Source organism: Girardinichthys multiradiatus, chromosome 4 (assembly GCF_021462225.1).
Source record: "Girardinichthys multiradiatus isolate DD_20200921_A chromosome 4, DD_fGirMul_XY1, whole genome shotgun sequence".
Taxonomy (NCBI): Eukaryota; Metazoa; Chordata; class Actinopteri; order Cyprinodontiformes; family Goodeidae; genus Girardinichthys; species Girardinichthys multiradiatus.
The window spans coordinates 49,163,282-49,180,274 of NC_061797.1; the positions used below are offsets into that span (position 1 = coordinate 49,163,282).

The 16,993-nt window shown below is 44.2% G+C and overlaps 1 protein-coding gene across 2 annotated transcripts in view; it reads right to left on the minus strand.

The window, feature by feature from the left end:
* Positions 1 to 9,976, minus strand: part of LOC124867362 (potassium voltage-gated channel subfamily G member 4-like) — a 10,808-nt gene extending 832 nt beyond the window's left edge. Inside the window, exons 1-4 of one of the 2 annotated variants that reach the window (XM_047363772.1) lie at positions 9,653 to 9,976; positions 8,143 to 8,253; positions 6,821 to 7,675; positions 1 to 1,310 (exon numbers count right to left, since the gene is read on the minus strand). The exon at positions 1 to 1,310 is cut by the window's left edge and continues 832 nt beyond it. In XM_047363772.1, coding sequence (XP_047219728.1) covers positions 513 to 1,310; positions 6,821 to 7,579 — 1,557 coding nt within the window. In that variant the 5' untranslated portion in view covers positions 7,580 to 7,675; positions 8,143 to 8,253; positions 9,653 to 9,976 and the 3' untranslated portion in view covers positions 1 to 512. The remainder of the gene's footprint in view (positions 1,311 to 6,820; positions 7,676 to 8,142; positions 8,254 to 9,652) is intronic. The other variant, XM_047363773.1, reaches the window with a different exon arrangement.
* Between the last annotated feature and the right edge of the window lie 7,017 nt (positions 9,977 to 16,993).

Below are 16,993 nucleotides of genomic sequence, written 5' to 3' on the forward strand. Positions count from 1 at the left end.
AATGTGGATCCGAGAGCAAAGTGTACCGGAGTCAAATTCCTTGTTTGTATGTACAAACTTGGCAACAATGCTGATTCTGATTCTGATCTAGATCTTCACTTATTAAAGGGTTAGAGCTGCAGGACCAAACAAGACTAAATGTAATGAAGATATTAAAGGAAGACTCCAGAACTGGAAACCTAACATCAGAGTTGTCCAAAGTCAGTCCTCAAAGGCTTGGATCCTGCATGTCTCAGATGTTTCCCTGGTTCAACCCACCTGAATCAAAAGATGAGTGACTACCTGGCCTCTGCAGAACTCAATGACCTGCTGAGGAGGTTCTTCATCCATTTAAATCAGGTGTTTTGGAGTAAGGACACATCCAAGACCTGCAGGGTCCTGCAGGTCTGAACTGGAGTTGGACATCCCAGCTGTACACCATCCAGCAGTGTTTTGGAGTCAGATCAAAGGTTTAAAGGGATGGACAGCTGAAAATGTCCCTGTTCCAACCTGTGATCCATATCTGAGCAGCATCAGAAAGCAGAGGGTGGAAGAGTGGCTCGATGCGTCTCGTTGGACATCAGTCCATCGCTTTCCTTTTTGGACACAGATGAGAGATCACTCATCTCCTCGTGTCGCTCCTGCTTCCACACCCCATCATATTCCTGCTTCAGCTCCTGGTATGAGCGTGAGAATGTGTGGAAGATGGAGGTGGCTGGGAATGCCATGATGAGGATGCCGCTCAGTATGCTGATGAGCGCCACCATCTGACCGGGGACGCTGCGTGGCACCATGTCGCCGTAGCCCACCGTGGTCATGGAGATGATGGCCCACCAGTAGGAGGCCGGGATACTGCTGAAGCTGTGGTGGGGGTGCGTGGCGGCAAACGGCGCCAGCTCGCTCTCGGCCAGGTGGACCAGAGGTGAGAAGAGGGTGACGGCCACGCAGACGAAGAGCAGCAGCAGCCCGAACTCCCTCATGCTGCGCTGCATGGTCACACCCAACGTCTGCAGACCCAAAGAGTGGCGTGCCAACCGCATCACGTAGAGGATCCGCAAGGCCCGCAGCAGCCGCAGGATCAGACTCAGCTTGTCCAGGTAACCTCTGCTGGCCCCCATCACCGCGTCATCCTGCGACTCCTCTCCGACGTCAAACACCAGGGACACGTAGTACGGCAGGATCGCGATGGCGTCGATGATGTTGAGCGGGCCGCGAGCGAAGGCCAGCTTACTGGGAGCGTTGACGAATCGCAGCAGGAACTCCATGGTGAACCAGGCCACGCAGACGGACTCCACAACAAACATGTTGCGACACTTCTGGGAGCATTCGCCCTGCAGAGGAGCGCAAATACAGAGTTATAGTGAAGGGACATTACACCAATCAATCAATTTATTATTGATTAATCTTATTAATATGCACAAAGAGTCAGTGGTGTTTAAATGAGGAAACATGAGGCTTGTTCTGTGGTTTCTGTAGATAATCTGACCTCTGGGGTTGGGTTTACTGGTTTTTATTCTCAGAATAAAATACTTGACATGCTGTTTAGCCACCTCTATTAGACCAGAAGGGTCATATTATTGGTTAATTGATCCAAGACGTCTTTGAAATATGTATAAAATGGTGTTTACAAAGCTACCAGATGAAACATTTTGCAGAAAAAGGACATATCATCTTTGCAATATCAGAATGTGCAATATTCATATCAGAGGACTGTTTGGTGCAGTAATTGTTGGCAGATATATTCCAAGTGTTATGAACTATATATATTAATATTACGATTTATTTATTTTTTAGCCAGTTGAAAAGACCGCAGCAGATGCTCACACCAGACTGGTGTTATAACATCCAAAAGGGGGTCACAGAGTGATGGAAACATTGATGAGAAAGAGAGGAAAGAATCAAATAGGTAGATATCGCACCTGATATCGCCATGTTTTCTAATAGCGTGCTGCCCTACCCTGTAGCACCATAGATTCTTAGTCAGGTTCTCCTGCTGGAAGGTGAACCTCCACCCCAGTCTCAAATCTTCTGCTCCTATCTGGTTTTCCTCCTGGATTGTCCTGCCTTTACCTCCATCCATCTTCCCTACCAACTCTGATCAGGTTCCCAGTAACCCGCTGAAGAAAAGCATCTCCACAGTATGATGCTGCCACCATCATGTTTTCCTGTGGGGATGGTATGTTCAGGATGAGTGTTAGCATTTGTTGGTCTCATCTGAACAGATCACCTTCTTCCAGATGTGAGGCGTGTCTCCTACATGCTCTGTACCAAACTGCAAACAGGACTTTTCATGACGTTCTCTTCCATAAAGGTCAGATTTGTGTTGTCCTCAGGGCCTCTTGGCTCCTTCTTTGATTAATGCTCTACTCTTCCAGCCTGCCACTTTATGTTAGAGGTACTCTAATACACATTTTACAGGGCCACAAAGAAAATGTTCAGTGAGTCAAAGGTCAGTTATCATAGTCCATCAAGCCACAACTGAAGCACCTCTGGAATTAAAACAGCATACGTGCTAAAACAGAATATACAGTCCTGCTCAGTTTAACAAAAATAATCAACTGCTTGTTGGTAAAACACTGTTGCAGAGCTTTGGGAACGTGGCTTTAGCAAAACTTAAGGTAAAAACATGCAGCAGGAACATTAGAGACACTGTGATTGGCTGTCAGCTCGTCGTTGGCATGGAGATGACAGCCCACATCGCTCTGTTGCGTAGCTCACATGCCCTGATCTGCTGGTCTTCCTGTTATTCTGGAAACACAGCGCATCAAACACCTCACCGCCTCGGTGTGGAAACGTGGATGTAGTGAAAGAATCTCAGCTTGTGGGGCCACAAATATTTGGACCTCATGTTGATTGCCAGTAATTCAGGACGTCCATGTCCTAGTAGGTCTGAAGTCCATCCTCTCTCCATGTTCAGATGATGGATTGAACAGAGCTCTGGGAGATGTTTAAAGCTTGGGATGTTGTCGTAGACTCAAACCCTGCTTTAACGTCTCCAGAACATTTTACCAGACCTGTCTACTGTGATCCTTGGTCTTCATGATGTTCTCTAAAGAACCTCTGAGACCAGAAACGAAACAGCTATATATAGATAGACCCAAATCCAGTTACAGGTTTGTATTTGTAAAAATGTTGAAAACCATGATTTATTTTCCTTTATGGTCAGTTATGTCCTACTTTGTATCAGTCAGTCCCAAACATTTTTACAGAGCAGGAGAAGCAGAACCAGACAGTCAAAGATACAAAAATCACCCACAGCAATCAACCTTCCGGTTCTGGAAAATAGATTTTCTCTTTTTGTTGCTTGAGGACCAAACATGCCCACGGTGCATCTGTGGTTGTCTCCTCGTGTTGAATGTCTCTTCATCACTGCCGTTGTCTTTGTTCTCCAACAGATAGGCATCAGCTCCACATGTTTCATTCCTGGCCGTTCCTCTGCAGCTCACTGAGGTTTTATGGTTTAGAAGACATCTACATACTGTAGTCCAGAGACATCTGCACTAAAACTGGGCCAGTAGAAAATCAACAGGATTTAAAATATAAATTTAAACAGCAGAATAAATTGTCCATATTTTTAATCTCTTTGAGAGATGCCCGTCTCATTTCATGCCAGAAACAAACCTCTTAGTCAGAGGAAAATAATTTTAGATCTAAATCTACCAGGGGTATGATAATTTTGGGCTTCACTGTACACCAGAGGTGAGCATGCATGCTGCTCCAACACAGCGGATTTTAATAGTTGTATTACCTCCTGCTGAGGCTGCAGTGATCCTTTAAAATTAGGAAACATCTAAAACAGGCAGGAAATAGTAAAGTTAAAACTGACGATTTTCACATCAGCAGTCACGGTGCTACACAAGGCTGTGTCTGAAACCATTTCAAATAAAAAATACACCAGTTTAGTTCCTACTCTGTCCAAACCAAGAGAGGACAGATGAAGCTGGGCTCTCACTGCCTCAAAGCCTGCAGAACAGCAGAGGAACATGAGCTCCTTGTTGCATAACAAGCAGCAGCTGTTGGAAGACACACTGCAGTGATGCAATAATGTGGCTCTGTGTCTGCTTCGTGACTTTGTGGAAATAAAATCAGTTCTAAAAAACATTGACATATCCAGATTATCTTCATGTTAATTAAGCCCAACACTCATGTCTCCTTGAGCCTGTGATCCGCTCAGTAAGAGTGGCCTCAGCTGGGTGAAGACCCCGCTACGAGGTGAGAAACGTGCATGATCTTAATGAGATCAGAATATAGCTCATCATGCATGGTTGAAGGGTTTCCAGTTGGCATCTTCTAGCTGGGATTGTTTCTCATCGTGGTGGTGGTGTATCTGTGGTGTGGCTTGATTACATCTGTAGAGGAAGTGGGATTTTTAACTGCATCTTGAATCCAATGCAGAGCCCAGGCCCTGGTGGAATACTGGGATTAAAGAATGTGGTGCTGCCAGTGAAATGAGCGATGTGACGGTTCAGGAGAGAGGTCCACCTTGTGAGTACTGAGCTGGACCAGTTTATTCATTCTGAACTGCCTTAATTCTTCATGTCATAGATCCAACAATGTGTCATAAACATTTTTCAGAGATGTTGTTCCAAACTGACCTGATAGCAACACACATTGGCTGTAGATTTGTCTGCTGATCATCCATGATCTGAACCTCCTGTTCCACCACTTCTAAAGGAGTTCTGTTGGACTGGGGTTCAGTGAGCTCATTGTCATGATATGATCTGAACTTTGTGACATGGAGCATTATCCTACTGGAAGCAGCCATTAGAAGATGAGTCCACTGTGGTCATAAAGGGACCAGAAAATATGGTACCTGGTGTAGTCTTCTGCTGCTGTAGATCATCTGCTTCAACGTTCCACATGTAGGGCCTTCAGAATTTGTTTTCTGCAGACCTTGGAACCAGTAGTTGGCTGAACTACTGTTGACCTTCTCCTTTTCAAACCATTCTGTGTAAATCTGAGAGAGACGTTCAGAGGAATCCATGTTTTCGGCTTTGTCTCAGATATGTCAGGAAGAAGCGTGAAGCAGTCAGAACAGAACTGCTCGGTCCAGCAGCCACGGTTCTGTCTGATTTCCTCCTAGAACAGATTGGTCAGAAGAATCTTCTACTTTTGTTTGTCTCTGATCTGAAAACCTAATCTGGTCTGGAGCAACACAGGTTCCTAGCATCTGTTCCCATGGTGACGGAGACAGGTAACAGTTGATGCAGCTTCATGAGGCAGAAAGTTGTGACTGGAGACGGTTGTCACATTAAAATATTTCACACATTTCTTTCAGACATTCTCTGAAACTGTTTGGAATTTGCTTTGTTAAATTGTTAGAGCAGATTATAACTTTAGGAAATCTCTCTGTAACACGTCGAATGAACAATATATTAAATATTCTACATTTTAAAGCATCTGCCTCCTTTTTTAGCATGAAAAACCTTCAGTGTGTGCAAAGCAACCGACTGAAAAGCTGCTGAGCATCGATCTCCTTCATGCTGACAAATCTTTTCATGATAGAAAATAGCTTTTTTTCTCTTCCTTTGAGAGTCAACAAGAACAAAACAATAGAGGCTGACGCGCAGCAGTCACCTCAATCATGAACAAACAAAAGGAAGGGCAGAAATGACGGCCTTGTAAAGACACATTTCTTTAAAGATGCTAAACGAGCGTCTCGGTGCAACAGAAGCAGCTGATGGCAGCTTTTATAAAGTGATGAAATCGATATTTATAATCTGGAGAGGTGCACGCCATCACCACGGGAAGCACTGCTCCTGTAGAAAGGAAATTATTAGTTAGGGATGTTCGGTGATGTTTCTGCTGAAAGCGTAGGTTGAGCTGTTTGAATGTGGCCACAACCATCTAACAGCCTGATGAAAGTAAACTGTAACTGATGTTAGACATTCAGTCAGCAGGAACAAGGTTGGACGGCTGGGAGGGTTCATTGAAAACTCTTCTTCTTTTTCCTCTGTTCCATCTGAGCAGAATATAATCCAGAGCTCAAACTTTCAGCAGGTCAGAGCATTGCTACAGCCTGCAGACTGCTGAGAGTTTATCCATCTGGCTACATTTATTATTTGCATGCAGATCATTAATGCATGGTACATTAAATATAACAGACCAGCAGATATTGCATGAAAACAATCATTCCAGTTGCAATGTTACCAGCATTGGTTTTATCCTGCGGCCGTACATCTGCAGCTCTGGAACAAAAACGACGGGATTCTTCCTACAAGAGGTTGCTGTCTGCTTGGACACAATATATTAAAGAGAGACTAAAAAATCCCCCCATGCAGATGAATTCAGTGGAAACCAACCTGCAGCTCTTAAATCTCTTCAGGGTCAACCAGAGGTGGAAGAAGTGGAAGTCAAGCACTGGTATGAACAGTCCTCTTTAAAACTGCTAATCCAGGCTCTTTTTTTTCCGTTTTCCTTCCTGTCATCCAGACTTTCATGTGGTCTTTAAAGGTGATCTGGATCAACAGTTCTCCGGGATGTCTGGAGATCATTCCCTGAGTTTTTCCCTGGGCTTTGGCTGCTTTTTTACTCAGTTTGAGTCCAATATCAAAGTGTAAATGTTGTTTCCTGCTGTGAGTATAGAACTAAAGAAAAATCTTGGGTTTGTCCCTACCAGCTTTCTAAACAGCTGAAGCTCAGTTATATTGGATGGAGAACATCTGAGAACATCAACAGGTTGTTCCTGCTGACATCTCCATAAAGTTAGAACATTTTTTTAAGAAAGGTTAACGATAAATCTCTGCAGAGAATAAATGTACTGAACGTTACTCAAATAACAAAAGACTGTTAAGGCCTCTTCATTCTCAGTGATCAGACTGTTGGAAAGCTTCAAACTCACCCTGTTCTCCTCGTCCCTGAGGTCCGGCATGGTGCTGATACAGAGGCTGATGACAGTGACCAGAACCATGATGATTGAGAGGCAGGCAAACATCTTCCCAGCTAAACCTGAGTGAGGGTTTTCCATCACCTCCCTCAGCATCGACACCAGTCTGCGGTATCCCTTTTCCGTCTGTGGAAGTCTTTTCTTCAGCTTAATCCTCTTCTGCCTCCACTCTTCTTCTTTCCGCTGGCGCTCCACGACCTCATCCACACGGGTGATCATCCGCCGCCGGCAGCAGCGCTCCATGTGACCCGGGTCCACACCCCAGTAGTCGAGCTCATCGTGCAGAGAGACAGCACACAGCTCCCGAAGGAGACGTAGTTTTCCTGCTGCCAGGAAGTTCAGGATGATCCTGAAAGCTGTGGGGTTCCGGTCAAAGAAGTACTCTTGGCACGTCTCATCATAGTCATCGCAGAGTCGAGCGATCTCCTCTTGGGTGGTGCAGAAGCGAAGACGACCCAGTCGACTCTGGGGAAACTGCTCCAGCGTGCTCCAAGGGAAAGTGTAGCGGTTTCCTCCCACATTAATGAGGACCTGCAGGGTGTGGTCGACCACATAAGAGGCCTTGGGGTCACGCAGCACCTTGGCACGCTGGAAGTATACCCCCTTTAGGGTCTCAGTCTCAGGAATCTCAGTGAAGAAGTGGTCGAGACTGCTGTCATCACTGCTGATGGAGTACGTGTTGAAGTCATGGTTGGCATTGCTGATGATGGGCATTCTGGCAACAGATTGGAGACAGGGAAGGAAGAACTTTCTGCTGGTCCAGCTAATGAGAAAGATCCGCAGGGAGGAAGATCAACTCTGATGAAGAAACTAAAAAGACAGACAAACTTGATTTTAGCCTAACATACAACAGAGATGCTGTAGAGCTGTCGCTGGTTTGTTCATAGCTTGACAACTGCATAGTAAATATTTCAGCAGTTGTCAAACAGCTGCCATCGCCTCAGCCAATTAAAGAGCTTTGCAAACCCGACATTAGCCACACATTCATTAGTTTTAGAGTAAACATTTCTTGCAGAAAAACGGCATCATCCTAAAACACTTCAAATACCCTAAAAGTGATCCATCTTTTAAAGACAACAGCTTGGTGCCTTCAGTTTTTTAAATCCATCAGCCACCAGTTTTTCACTCCCAGGGTTAGTAGGAATTAACTTTTTTAGGGAACTTTGCTGCTTTTCTGGCAATAAACTGTCAAAGATTTCTGTAAAACAGACAAGCATGGTGGCAGTGAGACAGTAGCGAGGTGTGAAGTTCGCAGAGGCAGAAAGGGGTGGACTTACATCACGGATCAATTCTGAACCACTTCTTGTTTACAGTGGTGATGGACAGATGAGGGTAAGACAAGAGTCTCCAGACACAAAAATCATCCTGTTTGCAGATGACACTGTGATCTGTAGTGACAGAAGGGAGCAAAAAGAGGGAGGGAGAGAAGAGTGACAGAGGAAAACCATTGTGAAGGTTCATGGATGAAGAGGATATGCAAAGGTATGGAGTGACAGAGGCAGATGTTAGGAATGCATTAAGATGGGGCCTTTGATGCCCCCTAAGGAAGAAATAGAAGGAGCCCCGTGTCTGAAATCTGCTCTTCAAACTGACACACTTCAGTTTAGTTTGCAATTGTTTTAAAAAATACAAAACACGTGGTTTTACTCATCATTCACTCCTCATGCATTTGATGAATCTGTTCTTCTCTGTCCTGAGAATCATTTTTGAATCCTGAGATGACCCCCAGATGATTCCATAAAAAATCATCAATCATCTTCAGTAATCTTATAAAACAACATTGTTTTGATTTGGTCCTTTTCACCAGAGAGTTACAGCATTTTTATTGCTGTCAGGGCTACAGATACTTTTCTACCTGCACGAACTGGAAAATGACAGGGTGTGGTGTCACCTTTCTCCAACAATGACTCCTGAACGTCATCGCTACTCAAACCGGGTCAGGGAAAAGTGCAGAATTAACATTCAGACATGCAGATCCCTGCAACGCTCAGCCATCAATCATTTTATTCTGAATTCTTGTGCAGGAACTGGATGATGGTGGATCTCCAGGTTCCTACAACAGATTTGCTTCATGGTGTAAATGTATTGTGTTTAGGGCTTAATAGAAAGGTTAAGACACCATTCTTTATTGTCTATTACATAAACTGGAAATGTTCCTTCAGCATGTGGAAAAAACATTTAAAAAGCAGTGAAGCAGCGTCCTCATAAATCTGGTCTCAATCCTCATGTTTCCATCTCTGCAAAAAGTGCCTATTTTCTTCCACATGTGTCCACCTCAGAAGCATGTGTTCTAAAAAAGTCATTCCTTCATATTCTGCCAGTTTGTGTTTTAATGGTGTTCCCACTTTCCTCCAGCAGGTGGATCCTCTAACACTTCTCAGCCTTCAGAGAGTCTAGGCACGTTTTGTTGCTTTATTTGATAATCTGCTGTTATATTTGCTTGCAAACACGCACCTCAGCTGGAATGAACGCAGATTAAGATTAAATTAGCTCCAACTGAGCGACTGGAAACAGTTTTGTCATTAACAGATCAACTTTAAATCATTTGGGCTGCAGTTGTTCCGTTTTTCGTGGTTTTAGTTTCTATCAGTAGCTGTTCCTCAGGTATTACTCGTACCTGAACTCTGATGAACCCGATGAGAACTTCTGGACTCATTAAAAAGGCAGCTGGTATTATTCGAGTTTATATGCTGATTTGAAGCTGCAGCTGCGGTGTTCGCTCTGAATCAAAGCTTTCATTTGACATTAAAAAAAAGTTACATGAAATGAGAGCTGAAGCTAAATCACCTTTCAGGGCGCAGCCGCTCCGTCCTCCTTCACGATGAAGATGCTCCTCTTCAGGTGAAGCTGAAGCCATGGTGGAGCTGATTCAGCAGCGCTGCTCCAGCATCGTGAAGTTTGCAGACTCTCCTCAGCTCCAGCTTTCTCTCCCTGTTTTCCACCTGTCCCCACCGGATGCACAGACAATAAATGCGATTATCTAACAGCGGTGCCCTCCTGAAACCTGCCGCTGTGTTTTCATCTGGCTCTGACAGCAGGACCGTCCTCCTCCTCCTCCTTTTATTCCACCCTCCCATCCAAAAGGCTCCACACAAGCACAGTTCCGAGCTGAACTGCTTTTATTTCACAAAGTAAAACCAGGAAACGGGTCTGGAGACTTTACAGACTTAACTAAAACGCCAAGAAGGACGGAGTGATTTAGATAAACCTGGTCCACGTACAGAACTGGGATGTGCATGAAAACGACTCGTTACAAGGCTAACGGTTTAAACGACCAGCAGGGGGCATCTATCTATCTATCTATCTATCTATCTATCTATCTATCTATCTATCTATCTATCTATCTATCTATCTATCTATCTATCTATCTATCTATCTATCTATCTATCTATCTATCTATCTATCTATCTATCTATCTAGCAAACAAGCAATAAGGCCCCCTGGGTTCCTAACCGACCTGGGGGTCTTTCTGCATGAGGGTGGCAGGTTCTCCATGTACATGCATGGGTTCTCCGAGGGTACTCTGGCTTCCTCCTGTAGACACACGGCTGTTAGGTTAACTGGCCTCCATTACATGACCTTAGGTATGAGTGTGGTTGTTTATCCTGTGATTGACTGCTGACCTGTCCAGGGTGTGCCCTGCCTCTGACCCAATACCTGCTTGAGATGGGCACCAGCCCATCCCCCACCTCCAAGCATAACCATGCATGGATAATCAGGTAAGGATAGATGGATGGATCTGTAAAAAACATCCACACCTCCTAACATCAGCTGCATAGAAGGCACTCCAACAATGGGCTGCACATATGAGGGCTGTGGTACTGTAATCCTTATGACCAAAAATGTCATGAATTTGTTTTACCAATGTCAGGAAGCCAGCATTTTTCTAGAGAAGATAAATGTGAAGCTCAGAGAAATCAATTCTCTTGTTTATGTACTGCGTCTGATTGCTTTTGTGCATAAAAACCAATAGCAGACCAATTTCTGTCTGAGCACAGAAAAAGCCTGGATAAAAAAAGTTTATGCAAGTCGACGTCCAGTCATATAGAGGATTAACAAACCAGAAGATAAGAACCAGAGCCTCAGTGTCTCCATCTGCGGCGTGCACAGCGAGGCACGCCCATGATGTCATGGATGATTTGCATTGTTGCTTTACATGAAGCAGGTGGCTGTTTGAGAGCAGATTTAATAAGAACATAAGATGCTCTGAAGGTGACATCTGAGCTGTTTCACTGCAACCCAAGGCTTCGTTTCAGTTCAGTTCTGATTCCCATTTATCTGCAGTGTCATACCTGAGCTGGAATCAGGTGGAGACTGGGAATACTCAGGTAACATGTTTGTGGATGCAGGTGAGCAACACATTTATACAGGTGGAACTGCTTTTCTTGGTCTTATTCTCTACCTCTAATTAATGTAGTTACTTTACTTATTGGCTTTAATTATTGGAGGGTGGATGTAATAAATCCAAACGTCTTAATGTCACACAGCTTCATACATGCATCTTTACACACTGATTGGCAACATGCTTCAGGAGGAAATTAGGTTTACATGTAAGATTAGCATATGTTACACCTTTACATGTCATCATAGAGGATATAAAACCTCAGCTGAGATGAACTGATTCAGAGTTTATTATTATTATTATTATTATTATTATTCAGGCACGCCTCATTTTAACCCATCTACAGATGCAGACAGCCTATCCATCCTGAACGGACCGATCCCCTGCAAGTTCTACTGGGATGAAGCTAGTTCACCTTTCAGGACCTCACAGATGAAGGGACGCAGAAGGTGTTCTGACCCAGGTTTTGTTGAACGGTTTGGTGTTGTTTTGGCGGGTCACCTGCACATTTATATAACATGAGTGATGCAACACAAAAATGAGAAATCATTTGAAGCTCCTCCTAGTGCTGAATTTGAGAATTAGAGGATCATTTCTTTGAGGCTGATCTGAAAGCAGCAGGATTATATCTGTTGAGGATTATATCAGGAAAATCACGCAATCTCCTGTTGGAGATTAGATTTGCTGTTTGCTCACATATTGCTGGGGTTCTATACACAGAATTACAAGGGACAAAGCTTGAAAATCTAGAGCTTTTCCCTTTTTGTCACATTACAGCTGCAAACTTTGTTGTTTCATTAGGATTTTCAGAGACAGACCAACACAAAGCTGTGCAGAACAGTGATGTTGAAACAAAATGATGCATGTTTTTTCAAACAAGCCTCAGCAAGTCAGAACTTTATAGAACCTCCTCTGTTTGCAGGTCCAGCTGCAGATCTTTTACAGTTTGAACATCTACAGACTGACATTTTGCTCATTCTTAAATCATCCGAAGTTCAGTCATGGAGAACATCTGTGAACTTCTATTTTCAAGTCTTGCCACAGATTTTCAGTTAGATTTAGCACTGGACTTTGAATAGGCCATTCCAGCACATGAATCTGCTTTGATCTAAACCATCCGTTGTATCTCTGCTGTATGTTTAGAGTGGTTCTCCTGCTGGAAGGTGAACCTCCACCCCAGTCTGAGGTCTTCTGCAGCCTCTAACAGATTTTCTCCCGGTATTGTCCTGGATCTAGCTCCATCCATAAACTCTGACCATCTTCCCTGACCCACAGCAGGATGCTACCACCTATCAGTAGCTGTCAAAAAAGACACTAAAGTCTTTCACAGGACATAGTAAATGTGGTATTTTTCATCTTCAGTTAGATTGGTACCTTGACCTTTGGGACACCACACCATCTGTCAGGTTCTCAGGTTTGTAGAGTTTGGAGGAGGAAGATGACCCAACCCATTATCCTCAGCCCCAGTCTCATTAACTCCACATTAAAACACAAAGCAGTTTCTCCACTCTTGGGAAGAAACAGCCTCTGACCTTCCAAGCTCATTGAATATTAGGGATTACATGATAATCTTGGGCAGGAAAGAGGCAGATGGATGGAAAACTTCAGATCTCTTTGGAGAAAGGAGGCTGCGGTGCACGACCTCTTTAACCTCCTGATAGATGACAGATCAATATTTATGGGGCCTTACAGACCTACAGCACTCTCTGCTTTTTCATCAAACCAGGTGTGACAACACAGTTATACTGATGACTAATTAAAGATTATTTTTTACAGGTTTATAGGAAAGCAGAGACAGACCCCCACCTTCATTTACATCTCTGCCTTCATCTCATCAGCTTCTCCAGCATCTTCATTTTCTGACGCTGCTGAGGGTTTCTACGGTTCGCTGGGATCTCTCTGACAGGAGAAATTAAACCAAACTCCTCGGGAATTGCTCCGTTCTTTCAATTTGTGCTGGCTCGCCTGGGGACCCGTGCAGTGGGGCAACGGATGGCTCACCCTGAACTAAACGCCAACAGCCCTCTCCGACACTCGTCAATTAACTGCCGCCTCAAATCCCATCGTTATCAGGCCTCATGTGGCCGGCTTGTAAAGGCTGCCCTTGCTGCAGGAAGCTGATGAATTGTGTTTCATCAATGCGGAGTGTTGGTGTCAGCCGTGCTTCATTAGACATTCAGGCTTTGTTGTGCTGTCCTCTCACAGTGTCCTGTTTCTCATCGTGGAATAAAAGGACGCGGTGTGTGTAGCGTGCATGTCGGAAACACTCCCACAGGAATCAGATTATGCAGCTCAGGTGCTCTGTCACTCTTATTGATTAGCTGCCCTTTCTGCTGCAGACTCAGCTTACTGGTTTGTTGACAGATCCTAAACAGATGGAGAACATCTTCCTGACGACAAAGCTGCAGAGTCAATAGCTAAACTTGGCTTAAAGTTCACACAGATTCAAAGAAGTGTTTCATCCAGAACCAGCAACCTCCTGCAGCTGAATGGAGGCATAAGGAGCCACAGGGACTGGGGTGTTAAGGTTGACCTTACCTTTAAGCTTCGGGGCATCGCTTCTTTGAGTTTGTTCATGCTGTAGGAATAAACAGAGCCATTGAGTTCTATGAGGATAACTCAGCATATGGCAAATATTTCACATTTTGTCATGCTGCAGACATTTAAAGCAGGGTTAGGTTCCAAAGCAACATCTCAAGCTTTGAACATCTCATAGAGCTCTGTTGAGTCTGAACATGGAGAGAGGATGGACCAACTGCAGACCTACGAAGACATGGACGTCCACCTAAACTTACATGCTGGGCAAGGAGAACATTAATCAGAAAAGCAGCCAAGGTACCCAGGGTAGCTCTGGAGGAGCTGCAGAGCTCAGGAAAGTATTAGTTATATGCTCCACAAACCTGGTCTTTATAGAAGATTGCCCAGAAGAAAGCCAGAAGAAGTGATTTTGGACTTTTGCCTCCTGCCATGGGGGAGACACAGCTAACATGTGGAAGAAGGTGCTCTGCTCAGGAGATACCAAAACTTTTTTTTATGTCATGTGTAAGATTGGCCTAGTCAAAGCCCAGACCTACATCCAATAATCTGTGGCATTAATTGAAAAATGATGTTCACAGATGTTCTCCTTTCAATATGACTTAACTTGAGCTGTTCTACAAAGAAGAACGAGCAAAAATGTGAGTCTGTGGATCAGGGGTCTCCAACTTGTCCTCGAGAGCTACTGCCCTGTAACGTTTCCCTGCTCCAACACACCTGAACAGCTTGGTTCTACAACGTTTGCTTTGATCAGAAAAAGGCCCCATTCTGTGTGTTAAAAACAAACCTTTATTTAAAAAGCTCCACATTTAAATTAACTTTGACAGGTAAAAAAAAGCACGAGTCTCATTACTTCTCTGCAATCAGCAAATATCTGCAGCAGAATCATATCCAGCAACAACTGATGTCGGTCCAAGCAGATAAAGGCTGAACACTGCTGCAGAATCACTGACAAATTTCGTGTTTAAAAAGTAGTATTTTATGGAACAAAGTTTCAGTAAAAATGTGATTTGATGTAAACTGTGGTTGCTGACTCCAAACAGGAGCCTTCATGGCTGTTTAATGGCTGCAGGAGGAGTGAACGGACTTTAATGAGCTGCATTAAAACATTTTGTCCTTGTTTGGTGTTTCTAACTCACCTCCATTTATCTCTGACAGCCCCAGAGGAACAACCCCATCCCATCATGCATCTTTTCCCTGACAATAAGGGCTGCGTGTAGCGTAGGCTTCCTAATCGAAACCGTTCTAAGCGATGCTTTAAGTGAGGCTCTGCTGTGATGTTTGAGACCTGAATCGATGGTTCAGCCGCAACAGAGGGCTGACTGTGTGCTTCATGCAGCAAACAGAAAAACAGAGAGCAGATCATCATAACAGTTTCTGTTTGCAGAGAAGCTTCAGTTTTTAGACCCCAGCAGGGTGATTGCTCAGCATCTATGAGAAAATGGAGGTGAAACATTGGATGAATGACTCCTTCATTCATGCAATCCACTCTGAGCAGTATTTCTGATGAGGTTATGTTATTTCTCCACTAATTCAGTCATTTTGCATTTCCTAAAATGACCTGATATGGGAATGAAATAATCAGTAGAAAGATGATTTGACCTCTTTCCACTAACAGACATAAATCAACGTATTTTTAGTTAAGTTTCAATACAACAAGTTTATTAAAATGCATTCTGATTAGCTAATGTACTGAGCCTCCTTTTAGGCATAAAATTGGTGCAAACCACAGTGCATTTCATTCACAAAATCCCTGCTTAGGGAGGAGTGTTACCTGTGTGACGTTTTCCTGTGGCTGAATAAACCTTTTAAACTTTCAGTACTGTGTCTGGCTGAATCTTGGGTCCACCTTTTTCTGATTCATAGCAGAAGAATCTGGCCAAAAATGGACCCATCGCCAGCATAACAGTGGCGTACCCACGTTGATGAGACCCTTTCCTGGTTGGGTTCCAGCATGGAGGAAATAATTTCCATATTACGTTCTGGCAATCTTGTCTCCGAGCCGCCACCGTCACAAAGAAAACACGCCCAAGTAACACAGACAACAGCAGAGGTAAGGGAGCCACGCCTCTCTCCGCCTGAGATGTTCAGGGGAGACCCAGACCAATGTCGAGCTTTTCTAACTCAGTGTGGAATTCATTTTGAGCTTCAGCCGTCATCCTTTCCCACTGAACGTTCCAAGGTGGCGTTTGTTATATCTCTGCTGGCAGGAAAGGCAAAACAGTGGGGACTGCTGAATGGCATAACAGGTCTGCATCTTGTGATCTTTATGAAACTTTTTCCAAGGAACTCATTCGAGTTTTTGACCCGGTCATTCCAAGTCATGAGGCCGCAAGAGGATTATTGTCCCTCAAACAGGGTGATCAGCCTGTCTTGACCTATATAATTGACTTTCATTTGTTGGCTTCAGAGAGCCGTTGGAATGAGGCAGCACAAATGGATGCATTCATGAAAGGATTAAACGAAGACATCAAGGATGAGCTAGCGACCCGTGACTATCCTTCTTCCCTGAAACAACTCGAGGATCTGGCTGCTCGCATTGATATTTGGCTGGCAGAGAGAAGGAAGGAGAAGCGCCATGAGAAAGTTCGCTCATCATTAACTCAGGTTTCTGCACACCGGTTTGAGAGAAGGAGTCGGTCACCTCTCACTGAGGAAAATGATAATTGTGAGCCCATGCAATTGGGCAGAACCAAGATTACCCCTGAGGAGAAAGATCGTCTGAGAAGATTCAAGCTCTGTTTTTATTGTGGAGAGAAGGGACATTTAGCACTCAGGTGTCCACTAAAAGGACAGGCTCAGCAGAGGAAGGGAGGTCTCTACTGAGCCGAAGTCAACTATCTGCCTCCTCCTTCTTGTTTCCTGCCCATTTTCAAACCTCTTCTTTGTCTCTCCAGGGGTCCATGTTTATTGATTCAGGAGCAGATACTGCATTCATGGACGAAACATTTGCAAATAAGAACGGCATAAAACCTATTCCGTCAGCTGACACAAGAAACGTGCTAGCATCGGATGGTCACAGCATGAACAATTCACATCTCAGGACGGAGGAGATTACCTTAACAGTTGGAGGTAATCATCAAGAAAAAATAACTTTCATGATCATTAATTCACCTGATCTTCCTGTAGTCCTAGGGTCCTACTGGTTGCAGAAACACAACCCTCGGATCGACTGGAAGAAAAAAGAAGTTCTGGGTCGTCTGAGTCATGTTCCGCTGACTGTCTTTTGTCTGCTGCTACGGAGGTCAGTG